The 24,936-nt window shown below is 40.0% G+C and overlaps 3 protein-coding genes across 3 annotated transcripts; 2 read left to right on the forward strand and 1 right to left on the reverse strand.

The window, feature by feature from the left end:
• Positions 1 to 3,602: 3,602 nt before the first annotated feature.
• Positions 3,603 to 8,032, reverse strand: crabp2b (cellular retinoic acid binding protein 2, b). Its single transcript, XM_071500941.1, has 4 exons — positions 7,856 to 8,032; positions 5,342 to 5,520; positions 4,893 to 5,009; positions 3,603 to 3,959 (listed from the first exon to the last, which is right to left on the reverse strand). The coding sequence occupies exons 1-4, from the start codon at positions 7,935 to 7,937 to the stop codon at positions 3,909 to 3,911; spliced, it is 429 nt and encodes a 142-aa protein (XP_071357042.1). The 5' UTR covers positions 7,938 to 8,032; the 3' UTR covers positions 3,603 to 3,908.
• A 4,822-nt stretch (positions 8,033 to 12,854) lies between these two features.
• On the forward strand, positions 12,855 to 14,890 carry mrps21 (mitochondrial ribosomal protein S21). Its single transcript, XM_071500709.1, has 2 exons — positions 12,855 to 13,013; positions 14,382 to 14,890. Exons 1-2 carry the CDS (start codon positions 12,931 to 12,933, stop codon positions 14,560 to 14,562), a joined length of 264 nt encoding a protein of 87 aa, XP_071356810.1. The 5' UTR covers positions 12,855 to 12,930; the 3' UTR covers positions 14,563 to 14,890.
• Positions 14,891 to 18,707: 3,817 nt separating this feature from the next.
• On the forward strand, positions 18,708 to 24,269 carry ciarta (circadian associated repressor of transcription a). The gene is made up of 6 exons (XM_071499856.1): positions 18,708 to 18,963; positions 20,303 to 20,647; positions 20,754 to 20,829; positions 20,929 to 21,007; positions 21,133 to 21,280; positions 21,728 to 24,269. Exons 2-6 carry the CDS (start codon positions 20,303 to 20,305, stop codon positions 22,106 to 22,108), a joined length of 1,029 nt encoding a protein of 342 aa, XP_071355957.1. The 5' UTR covers positions 18,708 to 18,963; the 3' UTR covers positions 22,109 to 24,269.
• Positions 24,270 to 24,936: the final 667 nt, after the last annotated feature.

Consider the following 24,936-nt stretch of genomic DNA (forward strand, 5'->3'; position numbering starts at 1 on the left):
AAATGTCTAATGTACCAGTGCAATCACTAGTGAATATACAAATTAGCAAACGGGTTCCTCTTTTCATGAAGTAGGCCCACACCATTCTGGTCAAAAATCATTATTCCTTACAGTTTTTATTCCTCCATGCTGGTGAAAGCCATCGTCACGGCTTTGCACTTGGTTGATCTCAGTCTATCTGTGGCTTTATGTTCGTGTAACTGCTGATTAAAGGTTCCCTGCTATGGAGCTGTTTTTCTAAGAGTGGGTCCAGCCTGTCTTCATCTAGGGCAGGAGCATGAGGAAGCACATGCAGGTGCACGCTGGAGACCTGACACACAGCCCTAACAATGGTGTCACCTCATCCCACTGATCTGCAGGTGGCTGTAACACCTCATGAAATGCTGCAAAGGCAGGTGTAAAAAAAAAAAAAAAAAAAGACCACAAGCTAATAGGCTAAACATGCATGTAAGCAATGCTGGAATTAACAATACCATGAAATCTCCTTTGTGCAACATGTTTGTTAGACATGAAGGGTAGGGTGTGTTTTAGTGAGTTGCACTGAATGTAAACATAAATCTTTTTTTTTTTTTGTTTTCAAGAAAGCCCCACACAGCCCCTTTAATTTTGGTGTTATGCTGTTTTAAACGGGGTCTTTCCTCCTCTTCCAGTAGATGTCACTCTTGTGCCTTGAAGGAATCATTTTTCTCACTAAGATGCGATTCTCAGGACAGATGTGGGATTTGATCCACAGGCAACTGTAAAAGAGCATCAGCCCGAGTAATACACAAGACACATTTATCATTTTTTAAAAATCATATTTAATTACCTTAATTGACAACTGAGTCATTGGTCCAAGAATGTTATTTTCATGGGTGAGGGCAGTCATATGACTTCAATATAAACCAAATGTCTCTCATATACACATACAGTACACACATAGACCTATTCATACACACGCTGCGCACACCGATCTGGGGTCAAAACAATTCTGAACCTGTAAAGTGATGTTCACGAATAATTCCAAGTTTGTAGTTGAAAAAAATCAAACTTTGTAAATCTATAAAATAAATCTGCATGAGAAATTCAAGTTAAAAGATGTGCATGTATAAAACAGACTTGTACTTTAAAAATATGAAATTACGAAAATGTGAATTATGAAAAAACTGAAGGAAAGGTGTTTAATTGGTGTTTGTAATACTGACCTGAGTGGTCACAGGAGGTCTTTTTTGGTATCACCAATAAAGTGTAATTTAAACATCCAGGCCACCAAAGATCTTTAATGAAGAACCGGAAGGAAAAATGAGGATGACGGGGGCGGCATGGATACCAAGAAATGAGAGGTGATTTTGACAGCCTCAGTAGATCAAATAATTAATGATGAAAGCTTTTTGAGTTTAGCTGTTGCAGCTGAAGGAACATATATCACCACTCTTGTTGTCTGCCTGGACCTGCTCACAGGCTACGCTCCATTTGCCTTTACGCCTTCATCTAGCAGCATCTTTGTTTGCCAGCTGACTCCTGTGACTCATCATTTCTTCTGATGGACCCTCTCATGATTGGTCCAGATGGCCCTGATTCAAGCGCCGGACTTGGGTACCTCCCAGTCTCAAAACCGCAGCATTCCTTAGCCAATCGAGCAACGCAAGGCTCCATGACATCACTGCCTGAGGAATGAACTGGCATAACAGTTGTGTGTGGAAAGTGACCCAGCTAACAAGGAGGGACCGGGGGGTTTAGACTGCTCCTATGAGGCTAACAACCATTAGTCAAAGGGGTCATTCAGACAGAATCAGGCATCTTGTATATTTGCATGTCTGTGTGCAATGCAAGTTTTCTTATTGTGCAAATGGGAATGAACTTTCCATCCCCTCCAGAGTGCAGTTAAAGTGCTGCGGTTTTGGTGAGTGGTTACATAATAAATTGGGTTTCACTGGAACCAGTGAAAGCATACTTTCTGCCCGGGAGACAAAAAAGCATGTGCTTGATGGGTGAAGTTGTGTAAGCCATGCATACTTGGTCACACATAATCGTTTCACTCGCCTTCTTTCATGCAGACACAAACCGTTTGCACGTCAGTGGTGGAAAGTGACTATAAACATTTAATCAAATACTGTACTTAAGAATAATTCAGAGGAGCTCGTACTTGAGTATTTCCATTTAAAACTGCGACTCCAACAAATTTCAGATGCAAATATTTCACATTTTACTGCACTACGTTTAATTGACAGCTGTAACTTACAGAATAAGATTTTACATTAAAAAAACAGACATATAATGAGTTTATTAAACATAATGCATTGTTAAAGATAAAACTAGTGGCTCCTAACCTTGCTGGCTTGTTGGTTTGTGACTGTTCACAAAAATGCTCTCTCCCCTAAAACCTCTCAGATGGCTTCATTTATAAAAATAATATAATAAATATAATGAAATAATAATAATTGTTCAAAGAGGTAAAATTAGGGGGAAAAAAAGTTATTTTGTGAATCCGAATTTTTCTTTCTTCTTTTTTGCCACATTACTCGTTAATGACACATCAGATTGTATGTATTGACAATCTAATGATGACACACAGTACAATAATATATCTAATATATATATTCCTGAACTATATATTACTGCTAGTACTTCTACTTAAGTAAAATATTGAATGCAGGACTTTCATCTGCACTTACATTGTTGTATTGGTACTTTTTTCCCCACAGATGCACACACACACACACACACACACACACACACACACACACACACACACACACACACACACACACAGGGTTATTGAGAAGTTCATCCTGGAGGAGGCCCAGTGCTCATGCTGCTTGCTCAGCACTGTGTATAAACTGAGAAGCGTTTCACAGGGGCGCTTGTCTCAAACCGTTTGAAAACCTGGAAAAACCATCACTGCCCGTGAGCCAAAGCAGTACTCTGAACTACAGACTGAACTATGGCGTTAAGTTTTAGAGTAAAGGCCGGACTTAAAGGACTCTGAGTACTGGTAAATCTATCATTTTCAGCTGATGGTGCTCACTCTTCACATTTCAGTTTGTGTTTGCATCCATTATGTTGAAAAGTGGCTTTTGTAAGAGGACAGCTGGAAATCTGCCTGCACAGTGTAAGAGAAAGTCACTTTACACTTTGTGCAAAGCCAGAGCCAAGGGGTGGGGGAATTTTTATTGAGCTCACTCCCTAAGTAGGCACAGTTGAAAAGAGGAGAATCATAAGTCTAACCTTCTCCTGATGCTATGAAATAATTTTCTCATGGCTGCCCTCTCTGTTTCCCTCCCTCATTTTCCTTTCCACTCCTTATTTCCCTCCTCGTCTTTGCCAAAATGTCTCTCAAAGCAGAGTTTATAAAATATGAATTGTCTTTGGGGGTTTTTAAACTAATTGGGTACATATTGTAGTGAGCTATGATGACGGAGAGCAAACAGAGGACAAGGTACTGGATTGCAAATGGAAAGATGGAGGGAGGAAAGGGTGTGGAATAATCAGCGTATTCAGAGAATGAATGGCAGGCAGTCATGTAAAGTGATATTCAGATGGATGACATGGGAATAGGAGGTGCAGCAGGGAGGAGGCAGCATGAAGAATGAGTGTTCGGACAGGAATCGTCAAACAGCAGATTCATATAAAACAGTTTATTAACATCTTGAAAAACAGTTTAGACACTGCAACATAGCTTTAAAAAAGGAATGTGTGACATTTCTATATGATACATAAAAAGTACATTTAGCTTTGGTGTTATGAAGGTAATTGTACCAACACACATTCATGTAAACTGAACCCTTCTCTACACAGTTTCAGCAAAATCTGACCAACATCTGACTGGCTGCAAGGAGGACGAAAAGAGGAAAAGTAGGCAAGTAAATGTAAACCATGCACGGGACACAAAACAGGAGTATTGTATAACAGTCTTGGAAAAGATGTCCTCATTCCCTCTCATAAACTCTGGTGCAGACAACATCCCCGGCGGTCATTGTCTGAAAGAAAACAGCAACAAAAGGACAGAGTTTAAACTTTTGGTACCCTGTTATAAAGAGGCACCCTTTATACCAGGTTTATATGTTAGTTAATAAATGATGACTAATGATGAATAATAAATAATGCTTTATTAATCATTAAAATAAACATGACTGGGAATATTGTTTTGTTGCCAGGTTGTAGATAAAATCCTCCTCCAACATGATACTTGTTTTTTAATTAGCTATCAGAGTTATGAGAACAACCCTCCAACTTGCAAATGCAAATAAGTAGTTCAATGGTTTTTGGCACAAATTCTTTGTCAGTCTTTCCCAGAAGGTGAGTGGTCAAATGTTCAGTTTGAGAGGTTTTTCTGGTGAACTACAGAACAAAAGAGAAGGCACAGAAGAGTGATAAACAACAGCCAGATATTTCTAGCCACACTAGCGGCATGGTTTAAGTGATGGCAAAGTTGATCAATCCACCAGATTGAAATATCTCAAAAACCGTTGAATGAATTGCCCTGGACCTTTGTACAGACATTCATGGACGTCAGTGGATGAATCCTACTGACTTTGGTGATCCCCTAACTTTTTGTATAGTGTCACCCGCAGAACAGAAAAACAGGAAAACTACCCATTCATTTGACTTGGAAGTGTTCCCGCATTATTCCAAGACAGTTACCCCAACTGTTAGCCTTGCAGTATCACTTAAGTAGCCCAGTTTGAAACACTTTGAAAAAGTGCAGACACAGCTGCTAGCATGACTGTAGACTCCCAGTCTTGTTTTAGTACCTGGTAATCCAAAAGTAGTTCTTATGTATCTCTTTTAAATTTGCTATATAAAGTATAAGTAACTGATGTCCAAACCAAAGAGTGGTATTCTTTTTTAATGGAAAGCTCTCAGACTAGGCAGTCATTAAGTTTTAGTGTCTGTTGTACGCAAATAATCACCAGTAGCAGTTCTCCATCGTTGGTCAGCTCTCGGGTCCATGCCGTCTTGGGCCCATCGCCTTTCTGTAAAGTCTGTTCACAGCTGATCTTACTGTCCGTTTCCCACTTTGGAAAACTCTGCAGGGATTCACAGAAGGAGAATATTTATGACTGACAAAATTTAAGTGCTTTGGACATTATGAAGTCATGGCAAAGTTTGGGTTTCATCATAACTGGAGCACAGTGTGCCGATATCTGCACGTCAGAACATTTTTATGGTCTGACCTTCATTCACATGAAGAAATGAAGAACAGATCCATGCTCCATCACCAAGACTGACTCTGGAGTTGCACTGAAATTATTTCCATATGCTTCGTCTGTGCCGAATTGTGGCTAGTTGCGCTGCCCCTGGCCAAATGCTGGTATGCATGTATTGACATTATACAGGAATGAAGTAAAGGGGAACGTACCGTGCAGGGGCGTCCATCCACCGTTGTCTCATTGAAGGACTGACCCACAGTGAAGGAGACATGGGTGGTGCGGACGCTGGTGGATGTCTTGATGGACAGACTCTCTCCCTGCTGGGTGATTTCCACTGCTGGGCTGGAGGCGGCTGTCACTGCAATCTTCCTCAGGAACACATTCACACCTGACCACACACAAACAGAAGAAATATTAAACTGGCAGCTGTGGTGAAAGCATCACCTGGGTCGGTTTGTGATGAGTGGAAAGAACACAGCTGTGAATAAAGAAGCATACCAGCGGTTTTTAAAGTTGTCATCCAAACGGCGAAACTTTAGCCAATGCATATCATAAGTAGTATAAATGTGCAGAAGTCTGAGGTTTATCTTAGGTAGCTCATCTGTCACAGTGACAATGTTTTCTTTGCTCGGTGTTCAAGAAAACTATGTCATCTGATATTTGAGAGTCAGCAGCGTCAGAGCAGCCTTTATAACACAAATAACAGCCAAAATCACTCCTCCTTTTCACCATGCCCATATTTGCTTATTAGCTGTCTCCTCAGTTTGGTTTTCCTAGAACAAAAGTTATGAATGCAATGCTTTTTTTGGCAGCCTACAAAAACAGACAGTGCTGCTGCGTTGCCATTTTTGATGAAAAACATAAGGAAAGAAATGTTCATTTTGATTGGTTTCTTGGTCAGTCAGAATTTATGGTATGCTTCAGCAAAAAGGGTTGCCAGTAATGCAGAGCATATGTGATTTGCTTAATCGCTTAATGTCAGCTGGGATTGGCTCCAGCCCCCCACGACCCTCAAAGGATAAGCAGTGTAGCTAATGGACTGATGGATGGATGGGGTACAGCATGAAAAACCACCGGTATGGTCCTTTAGCGTGACCGCTAATTAGCGTGACAATGTTAAAGACATAGTTTGCAAAACAACAGGAGGAACACATGCTTGACGATCTGAGGTGCAGAAACAAGGACCACCAAACCTACAAAATGTAAAACAGTTTACCCTTAAACAAAAAGTCACTGATTATCCACTCAACTTCCTCTCATCCAAATGAATGCTCATGTTTTCACAGCTGCAAAAAAAGTTTTTGTTTGATGTTGTTAAGAGATGCACATTAAATATGATGACTCTGCAAAAGACACAAGTGGAACAATGAAAACTTAATTTGAGTTTACTGATGCAGTAAACTTCAATGCCCTCTGACATGGAGGTGAATTCCTGCAACTGGGATGATTGATGATGATTTTTAAAGACAGCTATAGAATATGTGATTTATGCATGAACTCTTACTGAAAAAGACGCTAATTTGTAGTCCTTTTTCACCTCTTTATGGTTGTTTTGCGTCTTTTTGTTGTTGTATTTTGGGTTTGGTTTTGGAGTTTTTTGGTCACTTTGGCTCTCTGTGGTCATTTGATTGACTTTCCAACAAGAAATGTTGGGGCCCCCCATCCAGGGCCAGAGTCAGGGGGCCGCAGGGCCCATGGGCCCACCTGGCACAGGAAGGCCCATTGTATTATTCATCTATAGATTTTATGAAGTACAAATAGTTTGAAACTCAGAAGTAGCTTATGGCAACATCTGCATCCTGGGTCAGTAGAGATGTGATGTTTAATGAATATAAAACAAATGTAAACTGCCTGTTGACCCTGTGATTATTTATGTGCGCTGGGCTGGCTTCTGAGGGTTCAGGACTATCTGACAAATCAGATTCATTTCAGACCATATTTGCTCATGCAGTGGTATTAACAGAGGCAACACACACACACACACACATACAGCCCTAGAGTGGGACAGGGAGGCCCAAGGCAGTGAGGGAAAGTCTCAGAGCCGGCTGGCTGCTGGGGCCCATGTCAAGGCTTAGTTCCGTTTACACTGGCTCTAATTACAACCGCATGAGGAGGACCCTGCTTCAGATGAGTCTAATCTAACATTCCTCCACAGGCTATTTGTCTTCAGATTTTTAATGGATGCCACTGGCTGGCCCTGATCTGACCTCTCTCTTCTGTTCTCCCCAAAGAGGACTTTTAACTGGAACCTGTTCAGCCTCATGTACCTAAAAAGACACATTCCCAGGAACACAGGTTTTCAGGGCAGGAGCAAACCAATTAAACCCCAGAGAGTCACTTCAGACCTCTTTGGTTCTCCAGTTGACCTCTAAGCCAAGTGGATTTCCAGCTGACAAAATGATTGACAGGTCTTTGTAAGGGAGATGCATCTCTTTCCTTCCTTTATCTTTTTTTTTTTTGCATTTTGCATTTTAACAATGGAACTAAATGGTTGATGATAAACCAGATTAACAATACGCAGTTTGACTCTAATCTTGCACTAAAGTTTGAGAAGTTTTTGATGTAAAGCGTTTTGGAAGAAAAAACTGAATGAAATCCTATCCTGTGTTAGAGAAGCTTTAAGGTCAGAGCTTTATTGAGCACTTTCAGAAAGCCAAAAGTAAAACACTAAATACTAAAAGTAGGCCCATCATCTATTCATGCGTGTGAAATCCATCACTCACCCAGCGCTTTCAAAAGTTCCTCAAAATTTTCCGAGGACTTCATTTTCCATTTCCCCGAGAAATCTGTGACTTTCTTCTCCATTTCAACACAAACAGCCGCAGAAATGATTTCAGCAGATAAGAAGCCGACTCAGACCGCAGACCCTCCGGTAGACGTCTGTCCCTCCCGTTACCCGGTTCGTAAAGCCGCCTCCTCCGCCTGCGTCTGCGCCTCCGTTCATTGGCTGACAGCTCGCCAAGGATCTGATGCTGATCCAGCCCCCCCCCCCCCCCCGACTCCTGCACCCTCCACCTCTGTCAGCATGGTGAAAGATTTGGATACGAGCTGGAAAATGCACTTCCAGTAAGACCTTTGATGTTGATGAGGAATAATAAGGAAAGGTGTTAATTGTTTTATAGGCTGGTGCCGTGACAGTCCCAGTTATTTGACAAGAGGTCGAGGGAATAACAAAGTGGGTAAATGAGTAAGCAATGAAATTTGAAAAATGGCTGAAATTTTAGACAAAAATAAAAGATAGTAATCCTTGAAATCATGTGTTAAGTTTTCTAAGATCTGGAATGTGAAATCAGATATCAGTGTTGTTGTGTTCAGCTCTGGGGGGGGGGCTGGTAATGAAAGAGCAGAAGATAAGACAACCAGCTGGAGGCATACATCCAGGAAAGTACCATCAGCATTTGGACTCTACAGTTAAAATTAAAGAGAGAGAGGAAATACAAACCCAGTTTAATCATCACAATCAAATAGCACAATAGGATATCAGTTTCATTTAGCCAACCCTGACTCGTGTTGCCATCTCATCCTGTCTTTATCTGGACTGGACAGTGGCAGGTTACATGTCATTAGGGCTCCATGTGATGTTTGGGAACAAACAGAGACATCAGACACTGTTTACCTCCTCAGTCAGGCACTTTGGAGTCACTGTTCACTTTACATGCGTTCTGCTCTGTGCACGCAATTTATACAAGAATATATTCCATTAAAGCTGAAATCTGAATCTGAGGTTAATTTATATAAACACTGATTGAATATATTTTACATTGTAGTTTCAATAATGCAATTACAAGATAACATTACATTTTACATTACATTCATTTGGCACATGGTTTTGTCTTAAGCCACCTACACTAACTGCATTCAAAGACAGATATCAAAAGCTGGGAACTAAATGCATAACAGACAAGAGTTACTCCAAAGGTAGCCTCTTGTAAACATGAATTTATACGTGCAGCTACTACAGATTATTTGTCAAATTTGTGACATTGTCCCTCACACCAGGATGATATTAAGTTTCACCGTGGGAAGTACAACACATAAATTAATCTGGTAAACATGCATGCAGAATCCACAAAAGTAGAATTAGAATGAATTACATAAGATAAAGCTAAATTAAAACAGTACATATAGGCCCTGCTCTCACTATACAATGATAAAATGCTGTCTGCCACCATTACCAGGGACGACAATTTTGACATTATAACAAACATTTATTAAATGGAACATTTATTAAACCTATCAAAAAAAAAAAAACTTTTGCAAAAAAACTTATACCTAAATACAGTGCTAGTTAAAGATGATAGTTAATGGATACTATATTTATACTACATTCCTATACATTTTACCTACCTACCTAGTAAAGGCAGATGCAGCTATTTGCTCATAGCACTCCAAGTGAAATAAATCCCCTCAATGCAAACTTTTTTTTTTTTTTTTTCCATCTCACACTCTTTCCACTCTGCCAAAAATGTTTCACCAGGTCTGGATCAGAGGGGATGCCTCTGGAAACACGATGCAGTGTATTCATGCATCATGATGTTATCTGTGCAGGTTGTCTCAGCATTCCTCCCCGTGGCACCATGCAGATACAGTGCCCTATCCAGTTACAGCTACATGGGAATAAGTCATCAGAGAGAAAAGACATAAAAGCACTTTTGATTGCACATTAGACATTACCATCCAGGCCAGCATTCACCGCTGGCTGACCTCAGACTGAGAAAAGCAGAGCTCATGGGGATGAAACAAAGAGGAGGAGAATGGCTCTGGTGAAAGGATAACACTGGACACCGCTGTCCCTGTTGCCATGACAATGAGTGTAGTTTCTACGTGAGTGTTTGTTTTTCTTTTCTTTCAATCGTTTTTTCATATGCAATACTATGCAAGTTTCAGGCACTTTAGATATTGAAACTCCATTCAAAGGTCAAAATGTTCGGGAACTTTCCTTCATTTTTGGTTATGTTCAACTTTGAAATGCCATTCATAGTTTTTACACAGTGACAGTTCAAGTTTCATGAACGTTTCTGCACCTTTCCAGATGGACTGAGTAACATCACACACAGAGTGGGCAGAAGCTGTTCAACTGGTCTGAAAAAATTCTGTTTAACTCATCCTCATGGCCACAAACTTCACTCTTCATGCATCATTTTTTCCCACAACACAGGGAAATTTGACTTCTTTTACACAAAGCACAGTCACATACATACATATACTTAAGCTAACAAGTGGGTATTTATGCATTTATGAATATATGTATATATATATATATATATATATATATATATATATATATATATATATATATATATAAATCACATTTTGAGGGTTAAGACTTGGTTTTAGAGTTATGGTTAGAATTAGGTTTAGGTTAAGGTTAGGGTCAGGGTTAGAGTTAGGCACTCAGTTGTGATGGTTAAGGTTAGGGTAAGAGGCTAGGGAATGCATTATGTCAATGAGTGTCCTCACAAAGATAGAAGTACAAGTATGTGTGTGTGTCTGGTGTGTGTGCATGTATGTATGTATATACATGTATATATGTATGTATATGCATGATAGCATTCATGTATGTGCAAGTGCTTAATACCGGTATATATGTATCTGCAAGTGAAGAATTCAGTTTTGGCCTAGGTGGCTTTTCATAGACAGGAGTACGATCCAACATAGATGTAAATCAGAAAGAGCAGGTTAAGGCACACACTAGTTCTTTTCCTGAGTCAAGTTGAGTCATATTACTGTTGTGCCAGAACAGAAAGGTGGCACCTTGAGTCAACAGTCAATGTTTCAAGGATGTTCGATCACTACAGACTTAAATGCAATGAGAACGGAACTACACCTGTGAGAGAATCTTATTATCGATTCATATTTCAACCTAAGCTTTCATGACTGCAAAAAAGATTGTTGTGATCAGCATGAAGCATCTGAGACTGCTTTAAAGGAAAACTTGGTAAGCTAAAGTCATGTGGACATCCACACAAAGCATATAGGTGACAAGACCGCAATACATCAAGAGTGCCAAAAGAAGATAAAGATACTCAAACAGTCTGCTTTGCCCCACGGAAAGTTATTTCATGTCCACGGGGTGAAATTAGTTCATTTTTCATCGAGTGAAAACTTAAGTTGTATAATCTCACTGCTCACAGTTCACAAAGTAAGAGGGGCTTTTTGGACAGATGAGATGTCAGGGAGGAGAGCACATGAAATTGCAAGTGCAGTGATGAAAATAATAGAGCAGGTTGTGCATGGTCATCCAGATGCCACTGAGGGTAACATGGAGTGACAGCTGTGTGCCTAAGAACAGAAACTCTGTAATAGCTTTTGCTATGGCAGACTTCTTGACAAGGCATCTTCAAATAAAAACGATTACAACGATGTACTCGGCTTCAGGCCACTCCACAGTACAAGAGGTCGATAACGTGCGCCGCCATACTGAAAAAACGATGGCAGTAAGTGAATTTTATTCACCAGTGTTTCCTGCATGTTTTACTCAAGGTGCACAAGAAAAACCCAAATAAAGTCGTACAGATGAAGGGTACAGATTTCCGTGACTTTCAGACATGTTGTAAAATTTGTATCCTGTATTTACTTGTGTTTTCTGTAAAAAAAGGAAAAACAGAAACAGATTCCCTTTTAGCTAAGTTGATGCAATAATGTAAGATGACTTATGTACCATTTCTTTATTATTTATTTATGGTATGCATGGCAATGTATTGACTCTGTTGTACAGTAAATCTTCCATCCATCCATCTGTTCACCCGACACATGCAACACACTGAACCATCACTGACATCTGCTGGAACAAAGTCAAAACTACACTTTATGTAACAGAGCCACTGGTGTTTCCCTCTTAATGACCCCCAGACAGGGAAATAAGATGGCGTGAAATGAAATGATCTGAGACACTTCCTGCTTCTCTTCTTCCTGGAGAATCGGGAGCTCTGCAGGTTTTTTGTCTGAAACGTGAGCAGGCAGGTACAGGTGTGCTGACTGGGCAGCTCTCTCAGGTGTCCCAGTTGTTCTTTGTTTCATGTCCTGAGCTCATTCTCTGTTTGCCCTCCATCGTTTCACCTTTGTTCCTAAGTGCGTTGAGCGAGTAGTTTATTTCATGATATCGTTTCAAGTCATGTTTATTTTGTTGCTAAGTAGTGGATCTCCCTTGGTCTGTTCCCACATGGTTATATATTTACAGTGAGGATGTATTGATGTACTGATTTTGATTTTGAGTTTTTTATATTGATTTATTCAAGATAGAATTTGACCTTGATCGTGCGCTTTCTTTCATTTGTAGAACTATATAACTACTCACCTGTAACCACTCACACCTGACTGACTGCAAGCCAAAGATTTAATACCTTCAAATGGAACCTGGTGACTGCCTCTCCTGCTTTGCTCATATCCATTAAGACAAGTCCAGGAATGTGTGGAAAATTATATTTTCATTTTTAGGTTTACATTATCATTTTATTACAGTCCCCTATCAGCTTCTATAACAACCTTAACATTTATAATTTTAGTCTGTTCATTTTCTGCACCAGATGCTTTGAGGATTGAACACTTTATTAAACTCATGGATTGTGCATTTGGAGGGAAACCCAACCCTCTTTAGGAATTCACATTTCTGATTCCTGTACCCCAGAGATGAACAGATGATCTGATATCATGAGTCTCCACACCCCGACACAGTGGGCGGCAGTACGCACCTCTGAAGTTGGTTTGCGATCCGCCAGGAAATATATAGCAGAAGAAGAAGAAAGAGGAGGCGAAGAAGAAGTGGGAGCCTTCCGCTGGAACAGACACAGGTCTCATCATGTCGAGGCACCTCCGCTTCGTGGCGCGGACAGTGATGGTTCAAAAGGGCGACGTCGATGCGGCATACAAAGCTTTAAACAGGTAAAAGTCGTTTGTTCAATAAAAGATGTAACGTAAAATGTCCTCCTAGCCAGGAGATGACAAGCTAACGTTAGCTAAATTAACGTTAGCCTTCCGCTCAATGTCACAGAGCCGCGCATGCGCTGTGGTGTCGCCGCTTGTGTGTACGGTGGCTAAACGGGGATGTTCGTGTTTAAACCAAACACAGAGAAACGACATGAAATGATATCATGTAAATGTGTTATATCATCCCGTCTGATGTGACCATCTTTGTAGCTGTGTGATTGTTTTATTGTTGAGTTTAGTTGTTGAGGTTTGTCAGTCTTTTTTATCATTTCTGCTGCCTGGCGTCAAATAGCAAAGACAAGTAATATTTCAACATACCCAATCCATTTAACATGAAATAAAATTACTGAATAAACTAAAATAGAATAGCCATGGTTTGATGAGGGACTCTTATATTTCATTCAAATGCAAAGCACATGCAGGGCGATAGGAGTCGCCATCCAAAGGTGGTTGATGGACACAGCTCCAGTGGAGCCAGTTCCTCCAAAGTGCACTCAGTCTAGCAGACAAGAAAAAGAAAGTACCTGCATGGCATGCTTTATCTGAAATCAACAATCAATTATTTAATTGCAAGTGCTACAAATTTCCCTTATCCATTGCACACATGTGTCATGATGAACAACACAACACAATTCTGTCCAATCATCTGTTGATTACAGTGAGCCATGATAATTCTTGAAATAAACAGCACTTATGTTACAACAACTACTGAAAACTTGTTATGAACCAACCTGCTATGTCGATTCGTTTCTGCTAATTAAATGAAATTCTCAGATGAGTGATGTGCTCAGAAAAGGGAAACCTACACAAATTCCTCCTCTTAAAATCACGTCTGCCAACCTCAAGAAGAAATAAATTGAGGATACGTGGGCGTTTAACGAATGCAGTAATGTGCAGCTAAAAGCACGCTCACTTCTTTTACATACTTGTTACTTGTTGGCTTGCTGTTCAGTAGACGGCGTTTGCTTGTGGTGCGATTATCACCAGGTAATGTTGGTGTTTCCGGTGTCACTAACAGCTGTTAAATAGCAGAGTTAACAAGATTTACGTAGACAAAGCCTGTCGAGCAAAAGCGGCTCACAGCCATGCTGTGGCTGCTATCTTTGCAATAGAGCCGATATACTTAGCTTCTTTTTAAATTTGTTAAAGTAGGAGAATATCTCTGATTAATAAAACTATAGATAATTTTTCCCCTATCAAGAATCCAGACATTGAGAGAAGAAATGTTCTGTAGGTGTTATTTGTGCTGCTACTTGCATTTACCTGTTGAATATAGCGTGTCCCAAGTCCCAGCTATTCACATATTTTCTCTTCGTACTCCAGGTGTCTAACTCAGGACGGGGTTATTGAAGATGTGAAACGCAAGCGCTACTTCGAGAAGCCCTGCCGAGAGCGACAGCGGAAGAACTTTGAGAACTGTAGGCGGATCTACCACATGGAAATGGCCAGGAAAATTGCTTTTCTCTCCAAGACGAGCAGAGAAGATCCCTGGCTTGGCTGCTAGGGAGATGGAGCGGGGTGAGCAGCGCGTTTATAAATGGACTGGTGGAGACGGCGCCAGCAAAGTGGAGGAAGCAAACAAGATCGACACGATCAACGCAGTTTTCATGATGTCACATTGTTAAACAGTAACAAGACCATGTTTGACAACGTGGATTCATTTTGAGGTCAACACTGACTGCTGCCCCCCCCACCAGAAAAATCCTTGTACTTGTGTTTGTTTGTAATGAGCAGGTGAATCAACACTTGGTTGACAACATTTTGTGTTTTGAATCCTCTCATACAGTCTTGTTCATGAAAAAGATAATAAATATGACATTTTTTGAAATGTTTATGTTGGTGAAATATTATCAGAGTTACACTTGTATTTAAACAACAAAGGCAAACTGGTATATTGTGTTGACACAGATGTGTATAGGGCACAGTTTACAGTGATTGTTAAAAAGTAAAAGCTTTGGAAGTAGGTTTGACGTGACCTTATTTTCTGGAGGAAATTCAAACAGTACAGGAGATGTGTTTTTTGTGTGAGTGGGTGTCCAGTCAGCAGCAGCTTGCAGTAGATTAATTCAAGGTCACTACTGCACAGTGTGGTGTTGATGTCCACTGATGTCAGCAAACTCCCACAAGTGAGATGCATCAGCCATGCACATCTGTCAGAGCCAAGCTTTCACCACATGAGTCCTTGATGTGTGCACTTGCTCTCGCCTCACTCACACTGGGAAATGTAAACATTTGCACCAGCCTCACTTGTCTTTGAGGTTACCAGGTCAGGTTGATTCCTAGTCCTGTGGCTTCCATCAGTGGGTGGCATTGTAAAGACTGAGGGAGATTACCTATATTTTACACCCAGGGATAGACTGCTGTCTGATACCTTTTTCGAAGACCCATTTCACTTGCATTAAAAATGTGTCTCTCTTATTTCGGATGGTATCAAGCTATAGTTATTGGTTTTATTTCCTCACGTATGTCTGAGAAATCCAACAGTCCCCTGGAAAACAGAGTAACAGGGATGATGATTTTCTCCATGGCTAAATTTCCTTTCACCTATCTGTATGGCTACACAACACTAGAGACAGGTAAAAAAATATGTACAGTATAATATTTATAAAGGTGGGTTTTAACAAGAAAAGGGGGCACACAAGGTTTTACAGGTTCAGTCTGGTCCAGTTCAAGTCAACTTTATTGTCATACATCCACATGCAAAGCATAAGGCTGAGCGAAATGTTGTTCCTCACAGACTAAAGTGCAAAATACTACAAACAACATTACACACAACATAGAAACAGAACAGCATTAGGAAGGTGGGTGTGTACTGTTAATGTGCAAATGTTTTTGCTGGCCCATCCCAACGTTCCCACATGCACGGTGCCAATTTCCTTATCCCTGACTAATATCAACCTCAGAGTGGGCAAAATTTCAAACATGTCACTACTGAAATATTCCTTTAATTGGCCACCGCTTGACACAACACAAACCTGGTGAGAACACGGCCACCCTCTACAAACACCCTACACGTCCCCTGCAGATTTAAATTGTGCAACAGTATAACATATTGGATGCTAACGCTCATTAACAATTTCTAATTTGGATGATTCCAGCTACTAATGACCATGTATCTCTAACTCAGACTATCTGCGTCTTTACAGTCACGTTAGAACCAGCCTTCAGCCGTCTCGCAGTTCTGCATAGAGAGGTAGTGGTATTGGCTGCTACTGTTCGCATGGTTTCTCTATCAGCTGATAGTATTGGCCGATGCTGTGTGTGTGGTGACTATTTATATTGCCAAATGTTATTATGTAAACCTCAGCAGCACGCATTGAGTCCTGTTTTCATATGAAACCAATGAGCCCCTGACAAGAATGACAATATCTACCATAAAAAAAACACAACTAGCTTTAATTCAGTCATTCTGTGATGATAGCAATGACAATGTGAATTCATCACTATTGTCTGAGCCATAATGACATTTTTACACCAGTCTTTAGATATTTGATGACCTGCCAGCGACTGAAAGGGACTCCTCCACACAGCTTTTTGGCCCCTGCCATGCATTCACTGACACTCCCTTTTCCTTTCATTCCGCCATACCTTCATCACGTGTTAACTTTTCCCTATTCTTAAGATAACAGTAGTTACAATCATAATTATCTATGCTTTGGCAGTAAGAAGCCTACACAAGCAATTACCTCATGCTCCTGCAGGTAACAGCGTCCTATTTTTGCATGTGACAAAAGTGATTCACTCCTCCAGCATATAGCAATCTCATTATGTAACAATGTAAGACATGCATTCGAGGCTTTGTATCTCTGGCTCTAATAGGCCTATGATGCCACATCTCATTAGCTGGTCTGTCTTGTCTACATTTACTTAAGCGTGGAGCTTCTACTGTACAAAAACAAAGAAAACACTTCCTGTCAATGTTTTATTTATTCATTTATTTAAAAATGATGCTATTCCTAGATTTTCTGAGGGCGAAGCTGTGCTCGTTCACTCTACGGGGACACAAGACATTTATGCTGGATTTAAAACACATGGGAAATCAGATGAATAGACGCATATAGCCACGCTGAATAAATTGAGTAAGATATTTCTGATGGGTTCCCCCTCTCCCCTGATTGGTACACTGTGTATCATTTGTAGCATCAGCTAAATTAATGCAGTGGAAAAGTTTTTAACTTAGCAAGTGGTTACAGAAATGCCCTTTATGTGCAGGCCATTTAATTTGTATTTGTTTGCATGTCATTGTCTGGTCAAAACTCATATTTATTTTATGCTATGTTTTACCTGCCATTAGGCCTCTGTCAGAGGTTGTGATGATAGTTAAGTCAACTGGGCAAAGTGGGCAACTGACCAGGGGCCTCAGGTTTGCTCCAGAATTTCCTCCTCCAGAATTGCAGAGTTGTTAGAAATGTGCACCACTTAAGTGCAATATCAACTATGGGAACTACAGTTTCTTCAGCTTTTTTCCTTTGTTTTATAGAGTGTGTTCAATCTAGTTTTAAGACATTCATTGTTTTAGTTAATATCAGTTTTGTTTGTTTTAACATTGTGTTTTACGAACTGTCTTTTTTCTTTTTAATTTGAATGTGTGCGTAATATAATGTGTCAAGTAATTAAAACAGAGAACCTGAGGTGGTATAATATCATCACTGTAAGACTGAAAGGATTATTTTCATTATCACTGCATCTTTTTGGGATAATTTTCACAGTCATTTTCTTTAATAATGTGCATTCTGTACATTTTTGTTTTGTTTTGTTTAAACTGTCAGAAAGTGTAAATATATATAATTATTTTAACTGAACAGCTGTCAAAAATACAAACATGGTGAGTTTATTGTCATAAAAGACAATTCAATATTCACAATTGAAACACAATGAAAGTTGTTGCTAATTAAATTTCTGTCGATAGAAAAATCAATAAATAAACTGATCTTGGTTTCTGGCTTTCTGGAGGAAATAATGAAACTGCCATGTATTGAGGGGGTCGGTAGGGGCCCAACAACAAGGCAGTGGGCTCTTTTGACATTGTGCAGATAAATGAGTGATGATCTTAGACTAATGCAACTGTTTCATACTTTGTGTGACAAACCTTTCTCTTGCCTCTGTTCAACTTTCATTAACCTTTAACCCCACATTGCATATGTTTGCTCAGACATCTACCCTTTTCCTCCTAGGTGTCTTTTTCAAGATAAAAAGAGAGGCCAGCAAAGGTAAGCAAAAACAAAACAACAACAAACAAAAAAACATGACCACCATAAAAGGGTTTTCGGAAACAAACGCCAGCAGCCTGGCTTGTATTGACGCTATTATTTCCCTATATAATTAAGAACTGTTGCAGCACGTCTGTTAAACCGGGTCTCATTTCCAAACCAAAAATGTTAAACACATGCCAGCTGCCGCATGCTGTTCCCCTCGTTTCCCAGCCACACCACCAACACGTGTCGGCCGCTGAAGGCACAGTGGGACGGACCCGTTTACGGGCCAACTGGGGGGGAGGGTGGGCGTGAACGCCGCCGATTGGCCAAGCCTCTCGGCCAATGAGGACAGAGGGAACATGTGTTCAGCCAATCGCGGCTCTGTGCCTGTCCAAGCACGTGTAGCGACCGTTGCGCTCCGTGGGTGCTTTTAACGCAGGTCGCAGCCCGGAGGAGTCACCGGAACCCGGGCAGGAGAGGTGAAGCGACGCGGAGCGACCCAGCGCAACCTGGAGGACGACGGAGTGTACACATCTATGCTAACAAAGACACCCGTTAGCTTTATTTTCTTTTTCTTTTTTCTTTTTTTGGGAGTTGCTTCTTGTAAGACTGGAAATTGTTCAACTTGTCCAAGAAGCGTTGAGGTGCCTTCTCAACCGTCGCCCCTTTGTTTTCTGTCTTCGTGAATCCAGCTCGACTCCGGTCTGAAGGTAACAGCTCTCTCTGACATTTCTCTCTCTTTAGGTTAATGTTTTTCACACTCAACCTGGACATTGTTTAACGTTAACTTATCTATTACCGGTCACTTCTTGTCATAACGTTTAATATTGATTTTTCTCAAGGATCAAACCGCCTCACGATCTGTTTTACGTGCGTTTGCTGTTTTCCCACAAGATATTAAACTAACAAGTTAGACTTCACTTAATATATTTATAAGCTGCCCTTAGGTGACCCAGCTAGTTTGTTTCTGTTGGGGGTAAACACACACACACACACACACACACACACACACACACACACACACACACACACACACACACACACACACACACACACACACACACACACACACGCACGCACGCGCGCGCGCGCGCGCGCGCGCGCGCGTTGGTTTGTGTATATATAGGTGCAGGTCGTCTGCGGCTTTCTTTCAGTGTGATAACATGTCAAAGCTGAACATTTGCCTCGTCCTCATATTGATTATATTGTACTTGCTGAGTCGGGGTGAGGTCATTACTCTTGGCAACAAGTGCACTTCTCATTAGTATTGCATGATTCAGACAAGGGGCTTGCTTTGCTAAATATTGAAATTTTAAGATGAATAACTTAAGGTCTGTATACACCCTTTACTGTGTGATAAAGGTTGATTGCCATATTGATGTTGTATAAGTATTGTGGTATGAGAACAGTATTGTGGGTGTGATAAAGCCAGTACTTTCTTATCTTTTAAGCAGGCATTGCACAATTAAGCGTACATCTACGTGATATGTAAAATAAATCTCTCTGCATGTTTCACATGCATATTACCAATTATCTAAAACTATTTTTTAACTCAGTATCTTCTAAAAGTATCAACAGTCATCCCCAAAAAGCAGCAATACTGATATATTTGCTCAGAAGTATTGTGACCTTTCATTTAGCCATTATCACATTGCTGTAAATGTAGGAAATGTTTGAAAGAAAAGTCACCTGCTTTTATTTGCACAATTGGAAGACACCAACACATTTCCTGTTAAATGTAGTATAATGATGATTTACTGAATGTGCAACTCCTTTTTACTTGAATATGTAGACCTACCTCTTTGAAACTGTTAGAAACCAGGGTCTCCCTGTCAGTCAGTCAGTCAGAAGTGAAGAATCCTCTTGGATGAGAGGTGAAATGTTTTCAAGTTTCCACCACCAAGTTGCCCTTGATTCAACTTTTCTTAGATATCCATTACCTGGGTGACTTAGAATCTTCACAGACATCCAACCCTCTTGATTTGTACCCCTCTGATGTTGTTTGTTGATCTCCTCTTTTTCTCTACTCTTGTTTTCCTGTCTCCACAGATGAATTCATTGGGCAGTTCTTCCAAATGGCCATCTTATGACTCGCTACCCTCCACTTCAAGCTTTGTCCTCAGTGAGAATGAGCAGACTGAGGATGAAGCTGACATCTTCTCAGAGGGGGAGGGGGACAGTGGAGGAAGGAAAACCCTCTCAGCTGACGAAGGAATCACATTTTCCGAAAATTACCTTGATTTTTCAGCTCATGCAGATCAGCCGCTTAAAAGGTCTAAGAGCAACCAGTCTAAACACTGCCCTGATGAAACTAAACATCCCAACTCAGCCTTTTCTGCTGCTACGTTAGCCTCATCATCAGCGACAGCGGGGGACCTGGCCTTCGCTCAGAAAGTGAGCACCAGTTAACCTATTCCTATGTCTTTGTTTCAGTTTTTTTATCAGCCAAATATCAGATCAGTCATAGGAGTAAAGTTTGATTTTCTCCTTATTTTCTCAGTGCGCAGATTTGCACAGGTTTATCTGTCCTTTGCTTGAGCTTCTACATGGACTGAAGACAGGGAGATTTGACAAAGGTATGTGGCTGAGCAAAATCAAACGTGATTATTATCTCTTCTCAAGCATTCAGCCTTTAAAGCCCTAACTGTCTGCTTTATATGTTTGGATGGTGGCAGGTTTAACTAGTTTCCAGCAGAGCGTTGCCATCGATAGACTGCAGAGGATTCTTGGAATTCTACAGAAGCCTGAAATGGGGTAAGACCATGACAAGTAGCAAGCCTAATTTTATGACATTCGTGAAAATGGAGATGTTATCATTGTTATTCACACCCAGCGTGGTCTGTCATTAATGCTTGTTCCTTGACACCTTTTTTCTGCAGTGAGAGATACCTCCGAAATCTGCTACAGATAGAGATGATGCTAAAAATGTGGTTCCCCCGGGTGGCATTTCAGTCCATAGACACGCCAACCATCACTCCCCAACTTCCACCACACTGGTGCCAAAGTCAGCTCCACATGCCAGTTAAGGTGAGCTTCCTACTGGGTGTTACCTTCGTTAGCATAAGAGACCTCATGACTCTGAGGTAGTAAAATAACAATCCTAAACCCTTTTTTTTTTTTTTTTTTTTTTTTTTTTCCATTTAAAAACCATATAAATATTCACAACCAGACATCTATGTGAAGTGTAAATGTGCCTATACAAGCTGGAAAAAGAGGAAGCAAAAACTGTTTTACTGTAAAAGATTAGGAGGAACTACTTATGATACTACAAATGTTTATGTGGGGGCTTGTTGTGTATTTGATAATTGTGTGTTTAAAAGAAAACAATATTATCTACTGTAGTTTATTAGGACTTGGGTTTTTCTTTCATGTCTCAAAGAACTCGGCTTAGCTTGAATTGTAATAAAGTGTAGTCTCCCTTTAAGACCTTGGTTTGCTGTAGTTGTTATTTATGGTTTTACTTTCCCATTCCAGAAGAGAAAACTGAGCTGGTCGAACCCTCACCATGCTGGCGAAGTCTCAACCAAGCGTAAACACCATCAACATGAACAACACGTGAGCTGCCATGCTTCGACTTCACTCGACAGTGTTTCCACACGTCTATCTGAATCACCTAAAAAACTCAGAAGTACAGAAGAAGAGGCAGTTGAACAAGCTGGGTGCAGCTGTAAAGCTGGACGTGAGTTTACAGACAGCACTGTCACTTTAAGCAGGCCGGCATATTTATGTAGCAAGAGAAAAAATGAGAGTCGGAAGCAGCCTGAGATTTCCCCACCCACCCCTCGTGGCAGCCCAGCTACACAAGACAGCTCAGTGTCCTCCAGTGACACCATTACTACAAATGACTCACCTTAGCTGGCCTTAGCTGACCTTGCTACCACATGGAGGTCACGCAGCATGCCAGCCGGAGTGAAGGCAGAGTGCAGACTTGATTATATAAGCATAAAGTTAGGTGCAGAGCCAGTCTGCGATGGCTGCAAGCCACTTTAAACCAGAAGAGGAGGAGGAGGAAATCAAAGAGACACCCCCCCCACCCCAACTATCCAATGTGGTTTTTGATAACACCGGAGACATTGCACTATATTATTAAGAATGACATATTTTTTATTCTGTAAGAGTATGACTGTTGTCCTCGTTGACTTTGTAATGTGTTAAAGCAGACTTTGCTCTATTGTATATTTTCATACCGTGGAACACAGCTCTATCAATAACAGTACAGGATTTTATGGTGAAAAACAAAAATTACTTTAATTAAAGTGAACAAATACACAGGATGATTTCTGGTACAGTCTAAAGCTGAAACAATTAGTCAGTAGTTTATAAACTCATTTCTCAAACAAAAATGAATTAGCTGGTTTTCAGCTTCTCACATCTGATTTTTTTTTTCTTTGTCACATGATAGTCAGTTTACTATCTATTGGTTTTACCTTGTGGTCCAGCAACTTGCAGACCACACAACGAAACAATGAACGGAGAGAATAATTGGCAGCTTAATTTGTAATGGAAATAATTGTGAGTTGCAGCTCTGGTGCAGTTGGACACGTATTTCAGTCAAGAACACAGGTGATTAAAACCGGCAATTAAGAGGGTTAAATTAGCTTTTTCCAGCTGCTTAAATATAACGTATAGGAAACACGTGTAACTAACTGCCGCCCAAATCTGCCATACAAAACCATTTTGCATTATCATATCAAACGCTTCTTACTTCACACTCACTACTTCTTTATATAGTACACACACGCACGCTTACCTGTGTTTCTATGTAAATGATGTAGTTGCACTTGTGGTAAAACAGCAAAAAGCTGCACAGAAAGTACCACAGCCTGAGTTTGGTGAGGAAATGGAAGATGCTTAGCTGGATATTATTGTGCCAGTTGCTGCTTTAGGTAGCCAGTGAGTGAACTTGTTTGGGTTAGAAAGACTTGACAATATGTTTGATTATACACGCGAGCTTTGACAGACTTTATTATAGAAGTGTAAACAGGCCTAATGTATTTGACCCTGTGTGAGTTAGAATTGATGCAGCTGCACTTTGAATGACAATAAGGAAAAGTTACACAACACTTAAGAGTGTCCATCTGCACGCTTGTGTAGCCAGTCGCCTGTTACACCTGAGATGAGTGCTTTTACAGGGGCTTGAGTGAGAGACTTTATTGGAATACTTGTAATTTCTTTTGTGTTTTATTTATAATCCTTTCATATTGGCTCTGTGGAGTTGAAAGGCATAAAAAGTACATTTATTTTATTGTTCTCACAAAATGTCCCAAATACAATATGTCATTATGAGGGTAACAGCTTCTGTCATGGAAAATGGATTTCCATCACTGAATTGCTGTTGTAAAATTTGTATCACTCAAAGTGTTTTACTATTGATTATGTAACAAGGAATAATGTCTTTTGAGATGTCTTAAAGAAAACTCCATTCCTAAACACATCAGTTATTTTTGATGACATTTGGGTATTGTTCCACCATATTTTAAATCAGATATCATTCATGTTGAATGGTGTTTCATCTCTGGTTGTTTGTCACCAGTCAGCCTTAAAGGTAACAGTAAACTTGCCTGAAATTACATCAGCAGTCGTACAAAAAAAAAAAAATTTAACTAATGATAGTAAAATAATCATCTCACCACTTATGTCATTACAAACCAAATGTGCTACTGTGTAGGTGTCCCTCAGGCATCACCATTACTTGTTTTCATTGGCCTGAGGTTAGGTCATTTAAATTCTAGATTGTAGCAAACATGGTAGAAAAATATAAAATGCCATTATATAGCATCCAGTAGTACAGCTGTTCCTGTGCTGGGTTGCACATCTGTGAAACACCATTTGTGAAATAGAAGAGCACTGAAAGTTGAGTAAAAATCTTATTCCGCAGTTATGTCCTTAATTTTTTTAGTGTTCTGTTTTAGGCACTATCTTTGTTTCATAAAATGAAATTGTCATTGCTTGTGATTGATTGATAAATGCACATATTTTTATATATATTAAACAAATTATATTGTTCATCAAAATACAGTATGTTTGTTGATTTTATTATTTTTTTTTCTTAAATGTTTTCCACCTTCAACAATTTAAGTTCATCTTTAACTTAAAGAAATGAATAATTAAATGAATAAAATTTATTTCTCTTGTAATTTAAAGATTGGGTTTCAAAGATGTGTTAGCATTTTACCACCTAAAGATTAAATAAAGCAGCGTGAGCTCTGATTATCCAGCTGTTATATGTTAGCAGTAATTTGATTTTAAAATACACTTAATTTATTGTAATACTGTAAAAGTCTAGTTATTTTTGGTGTAACGCTCTAAGCTCTGGAAGTCAGATACATGGATACTGGATCTGTACTACATATAAAATCTCAGACGTAAAGAACTATCACAGAGACGGGAAGAGTCCTGCAACAGATGGTTTGACCCCCACAGAGCCCTGATCGCAACATCGTGGAGTCGGTCTGGGATTACATGAAGAAGATACTGAGGCAGAAAAACTGTGGCAAGGTCTCCATGATGCTTGCAACAACCAACAACCTACCTTTAGTAACCTTTAAAGACAACCATAAGTGCAAGTGAATTTAAGATAATTGGTGCTGTTTTAAAGGCACGGTGTGGTCACAGTAAACATTAGTTTAAATCTAAGTAGATTCAATAAATAAAAATCATTCATGGCATTGTTTTTGAAAGCA

Source organism: Trachinotus anak, unplaced genomic scaffold, assembly GCF_046630095.1.
Source record: "Trachinotus anak isolate AG129_WGS33_773 ecotype Australia unplaced genomic scaffold, CSIRO_AGI_Tana_v1 ptg000016l, whole genome shotgun sequence".
NCBI lineage: Eukaryota > Metazoa > Chordata > Actinopteri > Carangiformes > Carangidae > Trachinotus > Trachinotus anak.

Excerpts from the sequence above, each read along its gene's own strand:
- crabp2b (XM_071500941.1), bottom strand. The coding sequence starts at position 7,937 with ATGGAGAAGAAAGTCACAGATTTCTCGGGGAAATGGAAAATGAAGTCC. Across the intron at positions 5,010-5,341 it reads TGGATGGACGCCCCTGCACG|AGTTTTCCAAAGTGGGAAAC; the intron begins GTACGTTCCCCT and ends GAATCCCTGCAG. Across the intron at positions 3,960-4,892 it reads ACGATGGAGAACTGCTACTG|ACAATGACCGCCGGGGATGT; the intron begins GTGATTATTTGC and ends GTTTTCTTTCAG.
- ciarta (XM_071499856.1), top strand. The coding sequence starts at position 20,303 with ATGAATTCATTGGGCAGTTCTTCCAAATGGCCATCTTATGACTCGCTA. Across the intron at positions 20,648-20,753 it reads ACCTGGCCTTCGCTCAGAAA|TGCGCAGATTTGCACAGGTT; the intron begins GTGAGCACCAGT and ends TTATTTTCTCAG. Across the intron at positions 21,008-21,132 it reads CTACAGAAGCCTGAAATGGG|TGAGAGATACCTCCGAAATC; the intron begins GTAAGACCATGA and ends TTTTTTCTGCAG.
- mrps21 (XM_071500709.1), top strand. The coding sequence starts at position 12,931 with ATGTCGAGGCACCTCCGCTTCGTGGCGCGGACAGTGATGGTTCAAAAG. Across the intron at positions 13,014-14,381 it reads GCATACAAAGCTTTAAACAG|GTGTCTAACTCAGGACGGGG; the intron begins GTAAAAGTCGTT and ends TTCGTACTCCAG.